The sequence below is a fragment of the Colletotrichum orchidophilum genome, assembly GCF_001831195.1.
Source record: "Colletotrichum orchidophilum strain IMI 309357 chromosome Unknown Scaffold_83.1, whole genome shotgun sequence".
Taxonomy (NCBI): domain Eukaryota; kingdom Fungi; phylum Ascomycota; class Sordariomycetes; order Glomerellales; family Glomerellaceae; genus Colletotrichum; species Colletotrichum orchidophilum.
The window spans coordinates 21,214-43,825 of NW_019173039.1; the positions used below are offsets into that span (position 1 = coordinate 21,214).

Below are 22,612 nucleotides of genomic sequence, written 5' to 3' on the forward strand. Positions count from 1 at the left end.
TGGGAATGTCCTCTCTGGGAGAGACTGACGGGGGGTTTGTTGCGAAAGGCGAGTCGGGTCGGGGGGTGTGGAGTGGGGAGGGGGGGAAGGAGGAGAGTGAGCGAGCGAGGAGCAGGTGGAAAAAGAAGGACAGCAGTACCCGGGTGGAGGAGCGGACAGGCAGGAGCAGCAGGAGGAGCAGGAGCCGGCCCGCCAGGTGGGAAGAGTCCCATAGCTAAGGTACCTTTCCTCCCATTGGGTACGAAGCACACCTCACCTCACAGCACAATTGGAAGTAAGTTCACACCGGGCGGGCACTGAAGCCGAGCCGCTGTGCAAGGCTAGGTACCTGGTGCGCTAGTGAACCACCAGAAGAGTTACGTAGTAAGGCAGTTGCACAGGGCGGCGCTGTAGGGAGATGGGCAGTCCAAGTCACTTCGGCAGGTGGGAGACACGGCGATGATGATAATGATGCATACTGCTGGAGATCTGGTCTGGTCTAGTTTGGTGCAGAAGCTCGCGCACTCCTGCTGGGCTCTAGATGGTTCTTGTAGAACAGCCCTTCCTTCACACCTCGGCCTGTACAGCATCATTGGCACCTCAAGCTCTCAGGATCAAGTCCAAGGACCAAAAGTCTGGCTGGACCAGCCCAGCTTGGAAATGCCCGAAAAGTCGAGGTGACGACCAAAATCCAGGCCAGGTACCTTACCCCAAGCTAGGGGTACATCACGGCGGCATCTCCCCAAAGACAGCACTCTAGGCCCCTAGGGGCGGATAGGTAAGCAGGGAAGTACCTGTCGCGCGACACGCCTGACTTGGGGACTTGGGGTCGAGGACAAGACGCAGCCAGACGTCTCCAGTCAGGTTCGACACGAGTGGGGAGAGTCCACGCCGCACGCCAGAGCCAAAACCAGGTCAGGGCTCCCGGGTTCGAGGACAGGTAACAGGTTAGTCGCTCGGATACTTTATTGATCAGTACCTACCTTGTCGTAGTGCACCACCCTGATTTTGCCCTGTCGCCCATCTAAGGGCTGGGACTGGGACGTCCGCCAAGTTCCGTGACGTTTGGTCTGGCACACTGGCACTCCTGACTATTGGGACAGTCAACAGTATGACTATGCAGGGCAGGCCAGCAAGTGAGGAACCTGGCCTTGGTACCTCGGGGCAACGAGATGGTCAGCGGCCGGCGAGCGGCGGCTACTTGCTAGGTACATTGGCGTCTACTGGGGATGCTGCGCGGTGGGCAAGCCAAATGCAGGGCTCATGTCGAGGGGGGAAACAGGAATACGCCAGTGTTTCCAGATGGATACCGCGTCGTTGGACACCACATCAACACAACCCCTACGGAGGGATACCTGAGTGAGGCGTGTGAGGCTTGCAGCAAGCTCGCCCGCCGTTGCTCTGGTCCCCAGCACCAGGAAGCTGCGGGCATGAGGGCAGCATGGCAGCATGGCAGCGTCCCTCAGAGGCTCAGTCATCCCGAGCTGTGATTGACATCCTCCCCCCTTCCCCCTGATGCAACGGTGGAGTTCACTACGTACCTCCCTGACGGGATTTCTCCTCAATGGCATCACACTCTACCTGAGCAGGTATCTGAACTCTACTCCGTACCCAGTCAAGGTTGGAGATCCTCTTCCCCGTCATGCTCAGCTCTCAGATGCCTCGTCCAGTCTACGGTCGTGTCTGCTGTGCCGACTTCATTTGTCAGGCCAGAGCCAGAGCCAGAGCCAGGAAAACCGAGGGGGAAAGTCAAGGCGAGACGGGCCAAAGTTCAAACTTCAGCCGACTCCCCAGTTGGAAACTTGGGCCGGCCCCGACTCCAGTTCCAGTTTCTACATAGCAAGGACATCACGACGTGGGTCTAAGGTACCGGTGCAGAGGCCGAGGAACAGCAACCCATTTTGACCGCCCGGCAGTAAATAGCCAGCGTTGCCTGACTGCCCGCCCGTGTTCGGGAGGATGCCCCACTCGCGGTCCGACCAAACAGCGGGGACGCTATGCTGCATTCTGTCAGAATCCAGAGTCACCATTCGCCCAATCAGCTGCCCAAGGCCCCACCTAGCTTGCGACCATGGCGACGTCTCTTCTTTTTTCAAGTCTGGCCGGCTACTGCTTTTTGGCTGCTCTGCACTGCTCTGCTCTGTGACTCTGTTGAGTGTTTGTTCCGTCGTGCTCGTCTGCTCTCCCACCCCCGTGGAGCAAAAAGGGTAGAGCTGCAAGCAGCAACACGGATTCAGGGTAACAGTGCAGCAGGGGTCGTCGCCTTTTCCCCCAGCTAGGTCCACCATCACCTCCAGGAGCCCCAGGCCGCCGCGAACGGTATCATTATCCCACATCAAAGCGCGCCTGATACATCGCATTATTTTTCGTTGCTCCACACCAACGCCGCGCCCAACCTGAACTCGACAGTTTCTACCTTGTCCGGTTGACGACACCACTCGATCCAGACGGCCCAAAGAGGTGAAGAAGCACAGCCTCGTCTGGACTCCAACGATCGCCCGAGCCTTGCCTTCCCCCTCCAGCCGCCCACCCGCGCACGTCACTCTTTTGATCGGCCGTTTTGTTGCTGTGTTTGGTTCTCTTTTGTTGATTTTGTTTCTTTCGGTTGTCGGTGCAATTTTGCATCCCGCGCTTGACCCCACTGCCCAATGCCGTAGGGCCCGGTCTCAACTCCCACCACGACCGACCACCATCGACGCGATTGGCAGCCAACTGTGCGACCGATCATGGCGCACTCTTCTCCTTCGCGGAGAAGCCAGCACAATGGCAACATCAAGTCAAGCCCTGAACGAGGGTTCACCGCAGACTTCCTTTCAGAGAACCGTAACTCGGAGCTGAGCCATCGCGACGCTCTTGCCGCCGCCCAGCTTGAGCACGAGCGTGTTCGACTTGCTGCCCTAAGAGTCTATGAGGTGCACCAATTGCAGGAGGAGAAGCAAAGGTTGGAGGCCGAGCACCGGAGGATAGCACAGCTGCAAAAAGAGGAAGAAGATCGTCTCAAGGCCGAGGCAGCAGTGCGCGCCGAGCAGGAGAGGCTGAGAGAGCTCAAGGCCAAGCAGATTCCTCAACTCCCTCCTGAACCCGAACCTGAACCGCCCAAGCCGGAGCCGAAGAAGTCGCAAGACCCTCAGGTCAATGGCACAACGGCGGCCAAATCCGAGCCTGCTGTTGCACCGGCGGCACCAAAGCCGACTCCCTTGACAAGTGTTCCGACACCTGCTCTCCCCACCGCGAAGGCTCCTCCGGCGGCACCGTCACCAGCACCCGCAAAGGACGTCCCTGCACCGTCCACTCAAGCCAATGGATTCCTATCGAAGCCCGCAGCGCCTCTGGCCCCGAAACCCGTCGCTCAGCCGGCCGCGCCAGCACCGGCGCCAGCTCTACCGACCGCTGACAGGTACACCCAAATACACCAAGCTCTCAAGAGGCTGAGAAAGGACGTCGAGGCTTTGTCAAAACAGCCTGGGAATCCGTTAAAGGGCAAGTTGGGAGATATGCGGAGACAGATCAGGAAGTCCATCGGGCAACTGACTGCCGGCAAGGGAGCAAACGCGCAACCTGTAAGTCTAGTCTTGTTTAATGCCACAAACGCATATGCTAACAATGTGCAAGCTTGCCACGATTAATGGAGCACTGCGCGAATCTCTTGGCGGCCAAGTGCAATCGCCCCTGGTCGACGCAAACATATACGTGCAGCAAAATAGAGAACCAGCTGAAGGCGCTGTTAACAATGGCCCGCAGCTGCCGGCTCTGTTTATATACCTCCTCAACATTCTCTCAAAGGCCATCATCCAGCAGTTCTCCAACGAAGGCGGCGCGAACCCAAAGTCGGCCGAGCCGGTCGGCATCGTGACGGCGCAGATCTTCTCCAACAAGGACTACCAATGGCGCGGGGGCTCCATGATCGACATCCTCATCGCCAAGTTCCACGTGGCCTGCCCCGTCCTGTTCGGCTCTAGAGGCAGCGACAAGACCGAGGGCGGCCGCAGGGCTATTGGCTGGAAAAAGGAGAACGGCAACTGGGTGCCCGAGCAGGCGCACAACGACAGAATGACGGGCCTCGGGGCCGGTTTCGCGGCCATTGCCCTGCGAGACTTTAGCAAGGCGTCAAAGACGAACCCGTACCCGCCGACAAACTACTGGAAGGCCATGGCGCAGATTGTCAACTCGCCGCCGCAGCTCGTCTCCAACACCCAGTATGTCGTGCTCAAGTCCATGATTGACGGCCACGAGCAGCGCTTTATCAACTTTTACGGCAACGCAGCCGTCGCGGCCCTCCGGATGGCGTTGGTGGAGTTCCCTAAGAGGGCTCCTCCTGGGGCCACGGCCGCACAGGCGTTGCAGGTTCTGGCTGACGTTCTAAGACGGGACTCTGGGTTAGACGTGGCATAGAACGGGGGGGCGGAGAAAGAAGAAGCTACGTCAAGGTAAAAAAAAAACCGATTACCTTTGTATACATACGTGAGGCGTGGGTTGCTGAAATTGGGCGGTTAAAGGGGGTACACATCTCTGGCGTTTCTGGACATCCCGGCATCGGGTACTTATACACAAAAACCGAACAGCAAGAAGAATACCTTGCGTGGGCACGAGATCAGGGCCGATTCGACTCATACATGAGCAAGGCGAGGTGGTCTGGCGGGAAAAGGATATTCCCAAAACAAGATACTTTAGACATTGCGTATCGTTAGTTGGATGAAAAAATCTATCATAGCCCCCAGATGACGGCCTCCAGAGCTGCACAAAAAAGATTTGTCGATATACTTCAGACGCTCCATGAACTCCCAAACCCATTAAGACAGACTGAGGGCATACGACGGCCCCTTCTCCCTTTTCAGCTTATAAGAGAATAGCCGGCCCTCTCCCGATGCCCGCCCCCCCTCCCTTCTTCGCCAATCCCAAAGTTGTTGTCATCGTCGGCGGCGGCGGCGGTGGCGACAGCTCACAGAATCAACAGCAGAACAAGCAACAAAATTAAGACAAAGATGAGCACAGCAATGCAGCAACTGCTCAGCCGGTCCTCGTTGTGCCGCATAACGTACTGCAACTTCGCCACCCCCGTCTGCAGCCGTCCGCCGACGCGGTCCGCAACGCTGTCCACGACCTCGAGCATCTCCCTCTGCTCCTCGAGCTCGCGGCCCATGTCGTCCGCCTGCCGCCGCAGGTTCCCCACCGTCCGGAACACCCCGTCCAGGTGCCCGTCCTGCTCGCGCATCATCTCGAGCTGCTGCTGCTGCTCAAACTCGGCCGCGTAATCGCCGCCGCTGCCGCCGTCCCTCGCGTCGCCGTCGCCAATGGCAAAGGCGCTTGGATCGGGTAGATCCGAGTTTCCACCATGTACTGCTGCTGATTTCCCCTTGGCCGCGGCGGAGACGTCGCCGAGCTTCTTGGCGAGCTCCTCGCGCATGTCTTCCACCTCGCCGCCGACATCTTGGACGAGCCTCTTGCGCCGAGTGATTTCCGGGCCGGAGAGGCCGAACGCCGCGGGGTCCGATTCGACGGCCTTGACGGACTCGACGAGGTCGGCGAGGTCCTCGGCCAGCGACGCGAGGGCGGATTCGAGGTCGGCGCGGGCGGAGGCGAGTTCGGGGGAGGTTGGAGAGGTGGAGAGGGAGCGGATGCGGAGGTAGGATGTGAATAGGGGTCTGGTCGAGTCCAGCTGGGCGAGGACGTCTCTGTTTACGCTCTTGGTCAGTATTGTAGTTTTGGGGGAAGATGGCAAGGGAGACAAGGGGTTGGGGGTTTGCGATGCGATGCATACTGTTGGACTTGGAGGAAGGGATCCTCTTCGTTGGCGGAGGACATCATCCTGGCGATGGGGTGGTGGAAAAGCGCATCCGTGGACGCATTGGTTTGCGGGTAGGTCTCTTGCGAAGGTTCCTGTCAAGGCAAGGTGGTTCCAGCAAAAGGTGCAGCCTGCCTATATTGGTGGTCTGGGGCCCTGGTGCGGAACTGGCAATCTGTACGAATAGTCAAGTCACTTTGGTTAACGCGGCATGGGATGACGTTTGCGCGTCTGGCGGCCGGCCGGGTTGGGTGCTAGGTAGCTTCCAGGTTCCTTTGCGGACACGGCTACTTCCCGTCCCCGTCTCCTTAGGTGTCCACTATTGGAGGTCACTAACGGGAGGTGGCCGGTGCTTCGAGGGAGGTATGTGGGGAAGCGACCCAAGGCCGGAGATTCTTCGGCACATGGGACCGACTACCTTGTGGGCATTCCTCACCGAGACAAGAGACGTCACCGAAGACCCTTGCTCGACCCCTCGGTGTGCCCCTCCTTCACCGAAGAAAATCCCCCTCCATTTGCATTTTTTATGTAAGTGGGATTTTTACATCAGCCATTTGCAACTCCACATGCTCAGTCCCTCTCACACAAGCTCTCACCATCTTTCATTCAGTCACTTACTGAAAAAAAAAAAAAAAAAAAAACCACGCTCTTTGAAAATATAGTAAGCTTATACACTTGTGAATCATTCATCGCAAGACGCAGTCACTCGCACACACACAAAACACTTCTCAAAAGGGGGCCAAAAAAAGAAAAAGTAGAAAAGGATGATACCAGAAAAGCCCCTCCCCTGCTCAGACGAGTTCGCCTCGCCAGAGGCATACGTCGAAGAGCTTCTCGAGTTCGCGACATCCACAGACATCTTCCAGATCCTCTGCGGCGGCGTCCACGTCCTCGACTTCTTCACCAACGAGTCGGGCCTCTTCTCCCAGATCCTGCCGCCGGAATGGCAGCCTTTCCTCCTCTCCTACGGCACCGACGCCCTGCTGGACCTGCTCATGAGGGATGACCTCGATAACCTGCCCCTGGACAACATGTCCCTACCCCCGCCCGAGAGTTTTCTCACCTACATCCGCAGCGTGCGCCGGCTCTCCCTCCGCCGGACCTTCTCCCCGGCCTCCGCGTCCGAGAGCAAGCCGCCGCCAAAGCTCTCCCGCTCCGTGGCCGTCGGCATGAAGCCGAAAAAGGTGCACGAGGTCGCCCATTTCGCGCGCTACGTCGACGCCCTCGCCGGCTCCATCGCCTCCCGCTGGGGTAAAGAGACGACGCACTTTGTGGACTTTGGCAGCGGGCAAAACTACCTCGGCCGCACTTTGGCGCTGCCCCCCTATAACCGCCACGTCGTCGCCGTCGAGGGCCGCGAGCATAATATCGACGGCGCGAGGGGGCTCGACGTTCTCTCCGGCCTGGCGAGCAAAGAAGTCGTGATGCGCAACAAGAAGCTCTGGCTGCAGATGCAGGCCGACAGGCTCGGCACCGACGCCGTCAAGAAGGCGGCGCCGGCGAAACCGTCGCCCGATTCAGCGGCTGAGGACTTTGACTTCCGTCCCATCAAGGAGCTCGAGCCGCGCTACAACCGCGCGCTGGGTAAAGGTTCCGTCTCGTACGTGGTCGGCAGGCTGGAGAGCGGCGACCTGACCGAGGTCATCGGGCGCATCGAAAAGGAGGTCCTCCCGGAGGAGTCGGGCCAGGACCTCAAGATGATGGCCGTGTCGATCCACTCGTGCGGCAACCTTTCGCACTTCGGCATCCGCTCTCTCGTCATGAACCCGGCCATTCACTCCGTCGCCATCGTGGGTTGCTGCTACAACCTCCTCACGGAGAAGCTCGGCCCGCCGACGTACAAGTTAGCCGGATATGCCCGACCCAGTCTACAAGCACTCAACGGCCGCGTCGTGCGCGAGTCGGCGCGGCGCGATCCGGAGGGCTTCCCGCTCAGCGAGACGCTGTCAGGCTACAAGGGCCGTGGCGTACGAATGAACATCACGGCGCGGATGATGGCGTGCCAGGCGCCGCAGAACTGGACGCAGCCCGAGAGCGACGACTTCTTCACGCGCCACCTGTTTCGGGCGGTCCTGCAAAAGATCTTTCTCGACCGCGGCGTTATCTCAAAGGTCTACCACCGTGAATCTGCTGCTGCCGACGCCAACACGGGCACGGAACCAGACCAGACGGAAGAGGAGAAGGAATCCCCCTTTAACACGAGCACGAACCCCGTCATCATCGGCTCCCTCCGCAAAGCGTGCTACAAGTCTCTCAAGGACTACGTCCGTGGCGCCGTTGCCAAACTGACGACGAACCGCGAGTACAGCCAGTACAGCGAAGTCATCCGCGACAAGATGGCCGGCATGACGGACGAGGAGATTGAGTGGTACGAGAAGGCGTACGCGTCCCGCAAGAAGGAGGTCGCGGCCGTGTGGAGCCTCATGGCCTTTAGCGCGTGCGTCGTCGAGTCGCTCATCGTCACGGACCGCTGGCTCTTTCTCAAAGAGCACGACGAGGTCGTCCGGGATTGCTGGGTCGAGACGGTGTTTGACTACGCCGAGAGCCCAAGGAATTTGGTGGTCGTGGGCATCAAGAAATAAGTACGGAACCTCAGGGAAGATACCCCTTGATACACTCACTGTCTTCTCCGTCTTGATTTCTGTCTGCTATGCACCGGGTTTGGCTGTGATACCTTCGTGTCTGGGTCTCACAGAGATTTACACTTCACGACGCGATTCACCTTGACCAGGAGTCCCACGTCACAGACTACCATTCGACAGCGGCCGGCAGTTCCCGATGGTTTTCACTCGGCACGCATTCGCAAAAAGAACTGGCATCCAACAAGGCCGGGCTCCACCGTCTCGGCAGGAGTTTGTCATGCCCGTGAGAAAAGATATAAGTCATCCCTCAGCCGATAGCAACCCGTCAATGCCGCAACGACGTCGAACACTGCGCAATAGTTTCGGAAAGGCATCCGTTGAACTTCGGCAGACGGCCGACGCCGACAAGGATATACAATCTACTGCTTATGCCGTAGAGTCGGTTACTGCGGCAAGTGGACAAACCGCAGACCTCGCCATGCGCGGCAAGCTCGAGCGTTGATGTCATGCATGAACTCACGTCAGCCAGCCAGGTGGTCATGATAGGTCCAGGGGGGTTGCGTCCTCTCTCGGTCATTCATTCCGTGTGTGGTGTATGTCTCTCCCTCTTACAAAGCCAAGAGACGACACAAAACAAGACAGGCACACTCGTAGGCAGAAAGACAGGCGCATCCAACGATCCCAACCCCTCTACTGCATCATTCATGCAGGGATTCCCGACGGCGGGGTCTCAAGACACACCCAAGAAACCCTGAATGGGGCAGCCTCTCCCGCGGGTTGGAACAACAGCACCGGTATGAGTGGACGACGGAGAATAGAGGGCCAGCTTAGTAGAACCGCGCAAAAAGCCTGTCTGGTACGGATGCTCTGTAAGCGGTACGGAGAAAATACTTGAAATTTTCTTCACATTCTTTAGCCGCTGTTTGCCCCGCCGACGTTGAAGCTACCAAGTGTCCGAGCCTGGGTCTTAAATTCGGCAGACGCTATTTGAGGAGCAGGGGGGACAGTCATAGTCTGAGATAACGACAAAAGGTTTTGGCCCTTTGTGGTTCCCTATCTGTGGATCTGGGAACGGGTACGATCTGATCCGCAACAGAGATAAGTAAAAATGGATGGAGGAGGAGCACGGACGAACAGGGATCCATCGGAGACTTGAGGAAGCACGACCAAAGGCTAAAAATTAGAAAAGTTGATTGGTGAAGCATTTCTCTTGGGACTTGGATCGAAAGAGAACGAGAAGAAAGACGAGGAAAACAGAAAAAGACTCATCGTCAACAGTCGAAACCTCGGCGAAGCTCCGGCCATATGATGGATCACGGCAACCGGTGAGTGTCCCTTGTCTCCAGTCAAGTGGACTCTTCGAGGGCTTTTGCCTTCGTTTCCATGTAGTCGTCAGCTCGAGACTCAAGTTCTCTCGTGAGAACTGAGCATCCCACACCGGCGATGCAGACACTGCCGGATGGGGCAATTGAGCGAGAGCAACGTCGGCACGCGCAGTCAGTAGAGAAACAAGGCCCTGTAAACGACGTTTTGCTGTTCACCCTGTGGGTTCATCTTCCATCTGCCACGCCTCATCACCTCAGCATACAGTGTCCAATTCGTGAAAGACGATTCAACGTCTTCCCGAAAAGGTGTGCGATGCTGTCATCGGTACGCGCGGTGACGATGACGGGCGTGAGTGTGCCTGCCAATACCTCTCATCTGCATGTAAGCCGCGACCGAGTATTTGGGGCACCATGCTGGGCCGATCTAGACGCATCGCTAGCAGGGCGAAGAGGTGTCACAAGTCGAACGTGGTCGGGATTCGATGTCGCCAACCCATGCTTCTTTCGGCGAGTCAGTTTTCCGACCCAACAGGACATCGACTTGGGGATCAATGGCCGACTCTGTCAGTGACAGGACGCTTAGAAGCGGCCAGCCGAGGGAATTCGCATACTTTGTGCTGGTAGGGTGACATTTGGACGCGGTTGCTGAAGGGATCGGATCCCAGGGTGCAGCTCTGGGATGGGGGGTTTGCGAGTTTGGTCTGGATGCAGCGGCCGGGTTGCGGGAGGAGAATAGGAAGAGTGGGATGGGGTGTTGGAATTGCTGGCAGGACGTATCTGTAGAGAGCGGGGTTCTCCATGTGCAGTCACAAGTTGACCGAGAGTTGCGCCGTCGACTTGGAGATGTGGGCGCGCTGGCAGGTTGTATTCCGCCTATGGGCCATTCCAAACGCTCGTCGTACCCTCTCGCCCGGCTTGCCGATAATGGGAAACCCGGAATCGTAGCTGCCACGGCATCTTGCAGTAGCAGAAAGCAGCTTTCAGTTTAGCAAGGAGGGGGTGAGGCACAGTACCTACAGGTATTGGTCTAGGTAAGGTATTAGTGAAATCCCACTGGAGAGAACCCATGTTCTTTGTCTATCCCCGATGGCTCATGCATGAAGCGCCGATTTCGAAGCAAATCAGAGAGGCCAATTGAGCCAGTTACACGACCAGAAGGGAAAGGGTTCGGACAAGGTTCAGGAACCGTTGCGATCGGCGGGGCTGGGCCTGGGGGAAAGGAAATGGAGAATTGCTTTTTCTCTTCTCGCAGGCCGCCAAATGGCTGAATCTCTGGTCCGACGCAATGACGTTCGAGATGAGGTGGGGTGAGGAAGCTGAGATTCTCAGAGTGAAGCTGGAATGGCGTAGGTAGGCACAGGGTATGAACGAGCATTCGACGGATTGAGGGGACCAGGTGAGGGGATAGCTTCGTAGCTGCCGTAGCTGCCGGTGTCTACAGACGTGTCGTCGTCCAAGACCGTCATCGAGAACCTGTTCCGTGACCTGATGTGTTAATCCGATTGAGCATACGGATACTCCAAGGCGCGTTTGCCGTGGAACCCCCGCGGGGGTTGTCAATTATCATGGCCTTTTTGTTTTGTTTCTGAATCAGCAAGTCGATACGCATGCCGAGGTCAGCCGCTGTTATGCTGGACCAGGCAATTGGGCATCCAAGTGCGTGTGTTCGTCCACAGGAAAGGTAATTTAGGTGGGAGAGACGCCCGTCAGCGTTGCTTCCCTTGTTGGTGGTGAGAGTTGATATGTGAGAGGTGACAGGCGACAGGCGACGCAACAGCAGACCCGTGTTAAGGTGAGGAGAGCTAAAGGACGGAGAAGTGGCCGACGCAACTATCCATCCCTCGGCTGGCAAGGGCAAGGCGCCTCTCCGTCTTACATCACGGTTCGTTGGGGGGGAAAGAGGGTGACAGCCGAAATGGGAACGGGAACAAACGTGACTGCCTCACTCACGAGTTACACGAGACGTAAGCGACCTCCCCAGGCGTTCCCAAAGGATCGCAATTCCCGTCACGCCCGCATCCACGGACCGCCCTTGGCCTAACGTAGGTTTTCGGTGCCTTGTTCTCCCATCCTATCCGCGCTGTGTACTGGGTACCAAGTACGGATTCTCTATGGTTCTGTAACCGCTGGTAGCTGAAGCAATAAAAAAGCAAGCATCACTCGTAGAGAGGCAGGCACGCAGGCATCTCGACTACTGCATTAACCACCAAGTACTGCGCATGGAGTGCCAGAGAGATGCCCAGACCCCCACGCTCCCGATTCAATTAGTCTCCTGCACGTCGCCCGAAACGGCATTCTGGACCTTTTCCTTTGCAGTCTTGTTCCCCAACCCAGCCGGTTCCTCTCCATGTATCTGTATCCGTACTTGGTACACCTTCTCGAAGTGAGGTGAGGTGAGGTGAGGTCAGATGAGACGAGAAGCCCCAGAGTCGTCTAAGCCGCTGATTTCTGTCTGCCCAATGCCAACCCGGAACGACTCACGCCTTGGAGGGCACGGTCCATGTGTCGCGAAAGATGACGAGATGCAGATCCAGCATGGCGCGCCTCGCTCCGTCTCATCATCGTTGACACAATTTTACACTTTTGTTGACCATCTCAGTGTCGACCATGGCGCAATATCTGGTTCGGATGTCAATCTTCAAAGGCTAAATAAATATGAGAAAAAAAATAATGGGAACGCGAGCGTTAGATTTTGGTAGTGGAGAGACGATTGGCAGCGGCTCAACTCGCGACTTACACGGGGCTCCCATGTTTGGATGGAGAAAGGGACCTACCTACCTACCTGACTCGAGAGCGCCTGCCAAACGCCCGCCGAACCGCCTTCTCTCACATCTTTACAACCGAGGATGAATACCACAAAAAGCGCCGCACATGGAGGCATCTCGCTCTCTCTGGACGCAACATCCGCAATCAGAAAAGAAAAAGGGGAAGATATGAGACGAGATCTGACTAGACTGAGATCCCGTGAAACCCGCCAGCCAAAGAATCCCCACCCCCTTTCGATCCTTTCTCTTCTCCGTAACTCACTTCACCATTTCAGTGTCTTCGCCGTGGACGCCGCGGCGGCGGCGGCGTCGAGGAGAAATAGACGCCCACTTACCAAAGATGTAATCATAGGTCCTCCAAAACCATGTCCTTCCCTGTCCCCCCTGCTCAACCCCGCCATGTCATGCTGCCCATCTCCGCCCACACCCTGTCCCTATGTGCAGAACCAACCGAACAATGCCCCTCACTCTTTGCCCTGGGAAGTCGCGTGGGTTTTGGGTCCAAGACAATTGCGTGTGGAATCACCCCGTCCTCGTCATGATTCGAGACAATACATTCCAAGAAATCCCATTGTCCGCACATGTAGCCCGAGCTTGGACAAGCTTCTCACGAATTACCCCACGCAGAGCACGTAAGGTGGTACAGCATGGAAGAATCTTTTAGGTATACATCCCCCAATTGTGACAGAACCGTCAGATCAACTCGGGCTCGCCGGTGTCTTGGCCGAGTGTGGCCCTCTTTGAGAAATGACGATGTTAAGACATGTATGACATATAACCCAGAAAATTGAAGAGGAATAGAAAAGAAAATCGACACCACTTTTGACGGAATTTCCCACTCACAACTCCACAAAGACACGTTCCCCGATGCATTCGCGGGACTGCGGTCGATCCCCGAACCCAGGACCGGTGATGGCCAGACAAGTCATCTTTCGTCCACCAACGAGTAGTTCTGTGGAAATAAAATCACGAAATAGATCCCCCAGCTCGGTGCAAAACCACCGAATCGTCATTCCCCCCCAAGGCTCAAGCACAGGTTCAACGCTACTGTGACATATGGACCTCACCTTATCTGCAACCCCTTCAATTGCCCGGAATATCGCGGCAAAAAAAAAAAGTTAAGGAAACGGCTAGCAAGAAAAAAACCCAGGCAGGCCGCAAATCCACGTTTTCCCATGTTCAGTAGCGCCATATCGCTCCGTCTCGTCTCGTCTCGGCCCTCCTCCTCCTCCTCCTCCTCTGGCCGGTCCCCGGCCTGTAGACGCACAGATCGTGCTCTAAGGTAAGGTAGTGCGTCTTTTGGGAAACCCGCCGCCGCCGCAGAAAGTACGCCGCCGCTGCTGCTCCTGCTGCACCACGCCGCACTCCCACGTACTTTTCCTCTTCCTCCTCTTGAGCACCCTCCCCCTCCCACTTGTGAATGTAGCATGTATCATGTATCCGTACCAAGTAGTCTCCACGAAAAACGGCCCCCCCAAATCTACCTCACCGTTCAAGCTCGCCCAGCTTTTGCCTTGCCTTACCTTGCCCACCTTAGCTCGTCTTCAGGGTCCTTCCTCCCATACGAACCTAATTCCTCTTTTCCCCTTCAACTCCTCCTCTTGCCTTTTTCTTAACCTTTCCCCATCCCCCTTCCCTTTTTCCTGATTCCTTCTTTTTGGAGATTCCCTCTCTCCCTTCCTCCACTTTCCCCTGCTTACATATTTTCTCTATTTAGCGTCCCATCATCTGTTGAATATTTCCCCCATAGATCTGCTTCCCCGCAGAAGTATCCGTACATCAGACGCAAGGGAAAGCCAATACAACACCAGACACCAGACACCAGACACCGAGAGAGATAACAAAAGACTACGACTCCCCTGTCAGCCACGGCTGCCGAAAGCTTAAACTTTGCAAGGCTCCTGAACTTTTCGAAGGCAAAAGAGATCGGGCCCGTCAGAAACTCTCCAACGACACCCGGCCCCGAGCAGCTTTATGGAAGATTGAACCGAAGCCGGCCGCAGAAATACCTTTATTTACCTCCCCCCCCCCTCTCCCCTCCGATATCATCCCCGGCGCACACGCAAACTTCAGCCAACCATCCGTGCACCGGCATATCGAGTCTACCGTTTTTCCTTTTCTCTTCTAGAGAAACCGACGCCGAGAAGCATTCTTCCGGCCCTCACCCCGCCGCCAGAAGTTTGCGCGTTACAATGAACGCTCAGGTCTCGTTCCTCGTAAGTTCTCCAAAATCCGTGTCACCCCCCATCTTCCTATTGCACGCGCACACACTCTAGACGCAACGCGGGAACGAATCTCAAAGGAGTCACCACAATGCGGGGCTGCTTTTGCCTGTCCCATTGCAACGCTGCGTCCGTCGCCGCCGTCGCCGCCCCGAGTTGCACATTCCTCGGAGCTAAAATGACACACAAATGTCTTGGTCCTTGCAGACCTATCGTGCTTCTCAACTAACACCGCATTGCGCTACCGCAGGATGGCCACTACACCCTCATCCACATCCCCCTCGACCTGTACTCGGTACTCCTGCAACCCATTCTCCGCGTCCTCCTCCCGCAGACCCAGACCCTCAAGGCGTCAAAAGGCGAGCCGGAACATGAGTTAGAAGGCCTCAACGCTGAGAGCCAGCATGGCTTCCTCAACATCAGCGTCACTCCCATGGAGTGCTCCATTGTCTGCCACAGCTCGTGGGCCAAGAACGTTTTTGAGCCGGCAATTCAGGATCTCCCAAAAGATCTTGCCAAATCCGTATCGATATCCAAAGACACCTATCTCGTGCTCTCCGTTATTAGCGCCGGCATGGACGCGGCGGGCCGTGTTATGGAATTGACGTCTCCTCTGGCCCTCGCCGGGATTCCCATCTTCTTCATCACCACATACTACTCCGATTTCATTCTCGTACCGAGCAAGGACAGGCAAACGGTCGTCAAGGCCCTATTGGCTCGCGGATTCGAGCTGGCCGACAACGACTCCAACTTTGTCAGCCCCGCCGCCTCGATACACTCCCGCGGATCGAGCCAGAACAACGGCCCTCCGTTGACCCCGCCGCCCTCCACGATCGCTGAGCTGCAAGTGCGCACTTTTGACCTGCTGAAGAAGCGGAGCGTCGCGCCCTACGTTGAGGACAACCTGCTCCTTGTGCAGTGCTCGGGCCGGGAAACCTCGCAGCTTGGGGGCGAACTGTCCCACACTCAGCGACCTTCGCTGAGTCGCCAGGTGACAGGCAACAGCCACCGCCAGACGTGGCTGGACAACATTGACACGAAGCTGTACACCGCCATGATCTCGGCCCTGGTGGCGCGACCGCGCTTCCTCTCCATCACTCTGGCCCAGGAGGACCCGCCGTCATTGTTGCTGGATAAGTCGCTGCTCGGTCTCTTTGGCGATTCACTTGTTGGTGACACCAAGACGAACCTCACGCCAATCTTCCTGGATCTTGAAAGCCTGCCGTTCGAAGCCACTGGTATCGTCTGTGGTGTGGCTGGCACCCTGGTGCAAGATATGCGCACAGGAGACAGCGCGGGACTCTCCTATCTCTCCACCGCCCGAGCCGGTGCCGTTATTCTCGATTGTGAACAGTCGATACTCGCACTCGACATCCTCAAGCCCAAGCTATTCAAGGCCTGAAAAAAGCGTTCGCGTACCGCTAAAGTGCCGGAGGATCAAGGAGGAACTGCATTGCTGGGATGTCTGCCAGACGAGAAATCTGATTTGAGGAAAAAATCAGAAGAACTATGGGTTTCCACGCTTATTTTGAGTTTAACGAACTTGCATGAAGGGACGACTGTACTAGCATGGACTGGTCTAGGCGGTTGGCAATCTTGTTTTTAGAAAATTTTCGCGATGAGCATATGGGCGTTGCGGAGGGGTGGTTCTCTGTTGTTCGATACCAACTTTTGTATGTCTAGCGAGGAGAGGGCCAATGTCGGTCCAAAATGTCAACTCGAAGCGATTTGGTCTCCTCCTCTTTGATGCGCTCGTGGCTCCTGAGTTCATAGCTTCCCTCGGTGATAGTAGTCCCCCCCGCCTCAGAATTGATCTATTGGTGTGACTGATCTTACACTCGATAAGTAAGCCATGCCCGACTTCAAGCCGCTATCAGTGATATTTCCCAGATAGGCCCGGGAGCAAACTCTGCAGTGCCTCACTTGCCGTGCCCCTTCTTCTTCCCCTGCCCCGGCTCCTCCGCCCACCCAGCCTTTACAAAGGCATCCCTCGCGGTGCTATTAATCAGCGCGAACCTCCGCGGGCCTAGCTTCTGGCCCCCATACCACCTCGTCACGACGACCATGACGTCCCACAGGTCCATGAGCTGCATCAGGTGCAGCAGCCGCCCCCCCGCGGCGGTCTCGCCGTCGTCGTCGCAGTCCTGAAAACTGGTGCCGTTGGGCCCGCGGATCCGCCACGCCGTCATGTTGTGCGTCGCGGTGCGTACCTTTTTGTCCGTCGCGATCAGGTGCTGGACGTAGCCCGCGGCCTGCTCGGGGGACGTGACGGGCGCGGCGCGCGCGAGGAAGACGGATTTGAGCTCGACAAAGGGGTCCGAGATGATCCAGGGGGGTTCCTCTAGCATGAACAAAGGCATAGTGTCAGCTTCAGCGTCCTGGTGCTCATTCTTGAGCCGTGTCGATGTCGACGGCGGCGAATGTGAGGTGGTGGTGGGTGGTGCTGACGGCTCAGCTTCTGAAACTTCCTCCAGCCGTCTCGAGAACTCTTCCACGGCGTCAAAGAGGCAGACAGCGCCCGGCTGGTAGACGGCGGCGACGGCCTCGCGAAACAGGGATAGGTCGCGGGCGCCGGCGCCACGGGGCGCGTTCTCGCCGGCGCTGTGGGTGCCGAGGATCTCCGGAGGTACGTCAGGGTACGTGTCGGCGAAGCGGAGGGTGAGCGAGGAGGCGCCCGGGCCGCCGGGAAGTGTGAGAACATAGCTTTCTGGCGGCGAGGAAGCGCGGAGCGTGTCGTCTCCGTAGATTGAGTTGAGGGCTTCTATCTCATCCTTGAGATCGTCTGACATTCTTTTTATTTTATTTCTATTTTATTCTTTCTTTCTCGATATGAGGTGTGCGTACCTCTTGATGGGTTATGAGATTGGTGATAGTGAGGCTGCCGGTGGATGGAGAGGTTTTTGAAGCGTGGTTTTGATGTGATTGTTCCTCTCGCGAGCTGATTCCCGTCTTCCTTCGATTTACTTCTTCCTTGAAAATGATTTATTTGAGAAGCACTCAGCCCTATGTGCAAAGTACATTTATGACCGTCAATGTCGTGGTTGGAGATGAAGTTGAGCATCGACATCGAAGTCAACCAGTCCACCCCTCCAATCATGTCACGATGTGGGTCGTTGAGTATTGATGGTCCGAGCTCCCGCATACCTTACTCCACTCAAATCGACCTCACACTGGACGAACCTCACTCTGTCGCAGCTGAATGTCGTCGTGGCAAGCGCTTACCATGAACAGTACATCAAGATAGAGCGGCCGGCGCAAGCGGGACTTGTTGTAGACGCCAGCCTATCACAAGCAATCGTAACTTTCAGCTCTGCAAGCTAGCTGCTTGGGCAGGATGGTGTCTCTTGAGAGAGGGTGGCCCAGCATGCCTCGACATTAGTCTCACACTCACGCCTTGCGCGAGTATGCGCTACTTTTGTGAATTGAACTACACGACGGCAACCATCAGGCTTTGTCGTTTGTGATCCGAATCAGTATTCAAAGTTGTGCTCCGATAGTGAAGGCCGTGATCTTGAAGACGGCTGATGCAGGCCTGCGGTAGGCGCACTGAAGAGAGCCATAGAATACCACCCTCCTGTTGACAAATTATGCTCGACTTGCAACCAACTCAACCTCTCCGCCGAGGAATTACTACAGGCTTCCTCGCATGTCCAGTCGACCCTGTGGGACTGCAGCCGCGGGAACTGGGCTACTTCGACGAAATCTACCGCAAAAGAGACAAGTGCCCCCTGTGCTGGCTCCTGTTCAACGCGGCGCACTCGGCAAGTGAAGAAATCGCAGATCGCTTCGAGGGAAACCGCCCCAACGTGCGCCAGACCGCCGGGTACGATGGTCTGGCTCTCCTCGAGTGCGTCGAGCTCTTCAGCGGCAGACTCATGACCTTCCAGGGTGATCGGTTGCCGGCCCTTGAAGGTATGTCGGCCATTTCGTCTCCGCCGCTGCTCGCCATTCTATTTTACGAGATACCCGACTCGTACTTTGACTTTGCCCTCATTTGGGAGAAGAAGATTTGTGGTTTCTGATTCGAAGACCTGGGTGGCTGATGCCGGTATCCCACCTGGCCATGGAGCGGCTGGCACGGTGCTTCGACATGGCGACTGCCGATGGTTTTTGGCATTCTACTGAATCCTCACGAGTGGCCGAAGTCACATAAATAGGTTGTATGGTATAGGCTGACCCGAGGCAACCCCACGAGGAATTATCCAGGATTTTCTGGCACGGCCAACACAGAGCCAACTTTCGAGGTCGTGTGGTCTTCAAGTGAGATATACCATAACCCATATCAATGGCACGGATATGCTAGAGCACCTGCAGATGATATTTCCTTCGGCCATCAGACCAACTTGAACGATGAAGAGCGTCCAGAAGATCTAGTGATCGAGCCCAAGCAGACCATGCCGTCTACAGGCGTCCCACGAGAGGATTATCTCTACTTCTGGACGTACGCTGCCTTCTTCCAACTATCCAGACAGAGTCGCATCAGCCAGTCCTCGAACCGAGGCTCCACCGCTTCGGCGTCCTCGACGCCATCTCCGATACCCGCGACTGTTCGATGGAGAAAGGTGTGGAAAAAGATTGCTCGGACAGGATTTTTTCTTTTTTATGAGGGAGTCTGGTGTATGTTGGCGTGAAAACTGAAAGATTTCTTGTGGTCTACGTCCTGCTTAGACTACATGCTCGACTTGCCAAACGAATTCACGGGTCAATATCAAGTCGAAATCCTGCGAAAGCTTCGTTCCTAGCGGATACGCCCAAAAAAGGGGTAACGTCCGTGGACATGTGTCGTTACAAGATTACAAGTTGCTGGCAAAATCGAAGAACAAAAACTTCATATGATACACTTCTCGCTTGTTCATGTAATATAAAGGGGTTCTTTTCCATTGTGCAGTCCGCTCTCTCGTGTCCATCAGGGGCACTTACACGTGCTTGTCTATCTGGGCAACGGAATTGAGTGCTTCGCATCCTCCTCCTTAAGCGCTCTCATGAAGACTACCTCATGAACAAAGAATGAAATCAGCAACGAAGTCAACATTTGGGCAACAGGAACCAGCGAACTCCCTTGGGAGGTGCAAAGAATTGGGCAGAGCCGCAAAACAATGCGCCCAAGCCATCTTCGCACCCGTCCGCTCCCTCAGGCACCAACAGCAGCGACAGCAGCAGCAACAAAACAGTTCAACAGAATCAGCAAAACAAATGGCAAAACCACCATCAAAAAGACTGCAAAAATAGCAAAAGCAATATTTTCTTTTCGACGCTCAATCCCCGAAGGGACCCCGCGCTACCCGAGCCTGTCGATCACAAGGTGATAGGGAACTCGAACCCCGGTGGGTATGGTAGTATTTGTGACTCCCTATATGTGGCTCACCGACTTTTACCAACTAGACCAACTGGTTAGGAAGGTCTGCATTATAGCTGAACTTGTGATGGGAGCTCTTCTTTTTGTTGGGGGTATATACCCTTGGGGCAGGCAGGTAGGAAGGGTAGGTAAGGTAGGCAGCAAGGTGGTGGTGTGAGGCAGGCAGTGGGTGGGCACGTGAGGCGTGCCTTCCTCAGGGGAAAGTCTGATCACCTTTTTGGGCAACTACTCCAGGTGCCTTCCTTACCTGCCTTATCGTTGACTGGAAGACTGGGACTTCTATCCAAGTGGCGTCGAAGTGTCCATGGATCTGAAGGTCTCTCAGGGGCAGGAAGAATGCAGAAAGGGGGACCTTTCTGTGCCAAGTCAGCATATGAGTACCGAATTTGCATAGATTAAGCTGTTTAAGCTGTTGTCCCAAAGCTGGCTACATGACGCAGAAAGACAAACTTGCGTTTGAAAAAAAAGAAAAGTCTAGACAGCAATCACACCCACTCGGGGTGACGATTGTCACCTTACAATACCAAGTACGTGATGAGATATCGAAAGGAGATGCCTTCAAACAAACAGTGTTCCCGTCCTACTCAATACACCTGGGCGGGCACCTTCCACACAAAACATAGTGAGAAAACGTACATGCAAGAAACAGATGAGAAAGAAAGAAAGAAAAGATGAGGACCAAAAAACCATCAACACGCCCGACATTGCAAATATCAATGTGACCTAAACGTCCACCTGAACCGCAGCCTCTGAATCACCGCAATGGCAGAGAAAAGAAGAAGAACCAAAGTCAGGCAGAAACCAACGGTCCAACGACACATCCATCCAAATAAAAGGCACACACTTGAAAACCCCTTTAGTAGTAATACTTCTTCACAGTCTTCTTCTCAACCAAGACCCGCCGCGGCAGCGTTCTGCACAACGCGGGCCGGCCGCAACGGTCCCGACAGATGCCGACGCCGCCGCGGCCCTCGAACCGCAACCGCTCGCAGTAGGAGCACCGCTCGGACCCGTAGCCGTAGCTCGAGCTGTACCCCGATCGGTAGCTGTATCGGTCGTCGAAGCGGTCTCGGTAGCTATACGACGAGCGGCAGCGGTAGCAGACCGTCTCGGAGAAGGAGGAGTGCCAGGCTGTTGGGGGTGGTAAGATGTGATGTTAGTTAGTTTCACAGGATCGAGTGAGATGAAACCAAAAAAAAAAAAAAAGGTCAAATTGGAAGAAGTCACCGTCCCCCTCCGGTCGTTGAGGTCCAAGGGCGGGCAAACGATGACGCTCGTAGACGAAGATGGCAGCAGATGTAAAACGGGAGAGTGTTACTCACAACGCCGACACTGCGAACAGAGCTGGAAACCCACCGGTCCGGGTCCGTATCCGTACCCGTATCCCGGGCCGTGGGGGAAGACCTCGGTGGTGGTGACCTCGTTGATGACTTGCGCCCCCGGCGGCACGACGGCGACCTCTCTCTCTCGGTTCGCGACCACAATCTCGTTGTTGACCGGGCCCCGGGAGGCTTCGTTGACGACAACGGAAGCGCGGCTCGATTCCTTGACTACTTCGGCGACTGGAGGACCGCCGTGGTGCGACGCCATGGTTGCGGAAGGGAATACGTTCTTTTCTTGTCTCTTAGTTCCCTTTTTTTTATCTTCTTCTTCTACTTCTAGTTGGAAAAGTGTTGTTGACGGGGTTTTTATGCTTATTTCGAGTGTTCGAGTTGTGTTGGAAAACTTTGCCAAGCGGGAAATCGCCAGGAGGGGGGTAGATATTAAGTTGTAGGACGTGGGCTGGGGACTGAGTGCCGAAGGCTGAGATCCGAACGTGACGCCGCCAACTACAAGTGCTGATATGTAAAGTGAGTTGTCCGTGTGATGTCTCGAAACAAGGTAAAGGGGGCGGCAGCCTGGATTCTATACTAGATCAAGGGCCAAAAAACTCGAGATACACACACCAAAATTAATGAACACAGAGGTCTCCAATGACACTCTACTTACGTCCCCCTTTGACAAAACGATTTAAAATCTCCATCCCTCCTGAAAGACACGTTAGGCTTGAGGCAGTACCGTTATTCTTGTTGATGCCTTGCTTGGGCTTACCTGGCCGTCCTGCCCGGGTGACCACACTAGCGGACTCCCTTGCCGAACGCATGACGTGAAGGCCAAGCCGGAGCTGGTGAGGTCACAGGTTCCGAACCTTTGACGAACATGGATGGGGGGCAATGAATATCGAAGAGGGGTATGAGGGGTGGGGGGGAGACAACGATGCTAGCTCCAGACCAAAAAGGGGGTGGCAGCCACTACCAAAAGCTGACCGCGTCCCTGCGGGATGAGGCTAACGATGCACTCAACGCGGTCTAACACGACTTAGATCAGATTAGATGCAGACTGCGGAATATAGCAGAGCCCAATGCTGGCACTTTTTTTCTCCTTGCATGCCTAATCAATGGGACAGTTGTCCCGAGCTGCGGCTGCCCCTGAACCCGGGTTTTGCTGAGCCGGAGAGGCATCCTATGTTGAAGCCGGGTTTTCAGGCCCCCATCGGCGTCACACGTGGGGCCATCGACCACACCTCTTTTTCGGGAAAACTAGAAGGACAGAGTCACTGTC

At 55.8% G+C, this 22,612-nt stretch overlaps 9 protein-coding genes across 9 annotated transcripts; 5 read left to right on the forward strand and 4 right to left on the reverse strand.

Moving 5' to 3' along the window:
• Positions 1 to 1,976: 1,976 nt before the first annotated feature.
• Positions 1,977 to 2,379, forward strand: CORC01_09255 (uncharacterized protein; the record flags this gene model as incomplete). The annotated part of the gene is made up of 2 exons (XM_022620884.1): positions 1,977 to 2,185; positions 2,217 to 2,379. 2 exons carry the CDS (start codon positions 1,977 to 1,979, stop codon positions 2,377 to 2,379), a joined length of 372 nt encoding a protein of 123 aa, XP_022472545.1.
• A 326-nt stretch (positions 2,380 to 2,705) lies between these two features.
• On the forward strand, positions 2,706 to 4,371 carry CORC01_09256 (GLE1-like protein; the record flags this gene model as incomplete). Its single annotated transcript, XM_022620885.1, has 2 exons — positions 2,706 to 3,539; positions 3,592 to 4,371. The coding sequence occupies 2 exons, from the start codon at positions 2,706 to 2,708 to the stop codon at positions 4,369 to 4,371; spliced, it is 1,614 nt and encodes a 537-aa protein (XP_022472546.1).
• Positions 4,372 to 4,918: 547 nt separating this feature from the next.
• On the reverse strand, positions 4,919 to 5,784 carry CORC01_09257 (syntaxin 6; the record flags this gene model as incomplete). Its single annotated transcript, XM_022620886.1, has 2 exons — positions 4,919 to 5,651; positions 5,738 to 5,784. 2 exons carry the CDS (start codon positions 5,782 to 5,784, stop codon positions 4,919 to 4,921), a joined length of 780 nt encoding a protein of 259 aa, XP_022472547.1.
• A 741-nt stretch (positions 5,785 to 6,525) lies between these two features.
• CORC01_09258 (uncharacterized protein) lies at positions 6,526 to 8,343 on the forward strand (the record flags this gene model as incomplete). Its single annotated transcript, XM_022620887.1, has 1 exon — positions 6,526 to 8,343. The coding sequence occupies one exon, from the start codon at positions 6,526 to 6,528 to the stop codon at positions 8,341 to 8,343; it is 1,818 nt and encodes a 605-aa protein (XP_022472548.1).
• Positions 8,344 to 10,216: 1,873 nt separating this feature from the next.
• CORC01_09259 (uncharacterized protein) lies at positions 10,217 to 10,468 on the reverse strand (the record flags this gene model as incomplete). Its single annotated transcript, XM_022620888.1, has 1 exon — positions 10,217 to 10,468. The coding sequence occupies one exon, from the start codon at positions 10,466 to 10,468 to the stop codon at positions 10,217 to 10,219; it is 252 nt and encodes an 83-aa protein (XP_022472549.1).
• A 4,157-nt stretch (positions 10,469 to 14,625) lies between these two features.
• CORC01_09260 (uncharacterized protein) lies at positions 14,626 to 16,057 on the forward strand (the record flags this gene model as incomplete). Its single annotated transcript, XM_022620889.1, has 2 exons — positions 14,626 to 14,649; positions 14,906 to 16,057. 2 exons carry the CDS (start codon positions 14,626 to 14,628, stop codon positions 16,055 to 16,057), a joined length of 1,176 nt encoding a protein of 391 aa, XP_022472550.1.
• A 517-nt stretch (positions 16,058 to 16,574) lies between these two features.
• Positions 16,575 to 17,444, reverse strand: CORC01_09261 (RWD repeat domain-containing protein; the record flags this gene model as incomplete). The annotated part of the gene is made up of 1 exon (XM_022620890.1): positions 16,575 to 17,444. The coding sequence occupies one exon, from the start codon at positions 17,442 to 17,444 to the stop codon at positions 16,575 to 16,577; it is 870 nt and encodes a 289-aa protein (XP_022472551.1).
• A 798-nt stretch (positions 17,445 to 18,242) lies between these two features.
• On the forward strand, positions 18,243 to 18,677 carry CORC01_09262 (uncharacterized protein; the record flags this gene model as incomplete). Its single annotated transcript, XM_022620891.1, has 1 exon — positions 18,243 to 18,677. One exon carries the CDS (start codon positions 18,243 to 18,245, stop codon positions 18,675 to 18,677), a length of 435 nt encoding a protein of 144 aa, XP_022472552.1.
• Positions 18,678 to 20,867: 2,190 nt separating this feature from the next.
• Positions 20,868 to 21,601, reverse strand: CORC01_09263 (uncharacterized protein; the record flags this gene model as incomplete). The annotated part of the gene is made up of 2 exons (XM_022620892.1): positions 20,868 to 21,142; positions 21,334 to 21,601. The coding sequence occupies 2 exons, from the start codon at positions 21,599 to 21,601 to the stop codon at positions 20,868 to 20,870; spliced, it is 543 nt and encodes a 180-aa protein (XP_022472553.1).
• Positions 21,602 to 22,612: the final 1,011 nt, after the last annotated feature.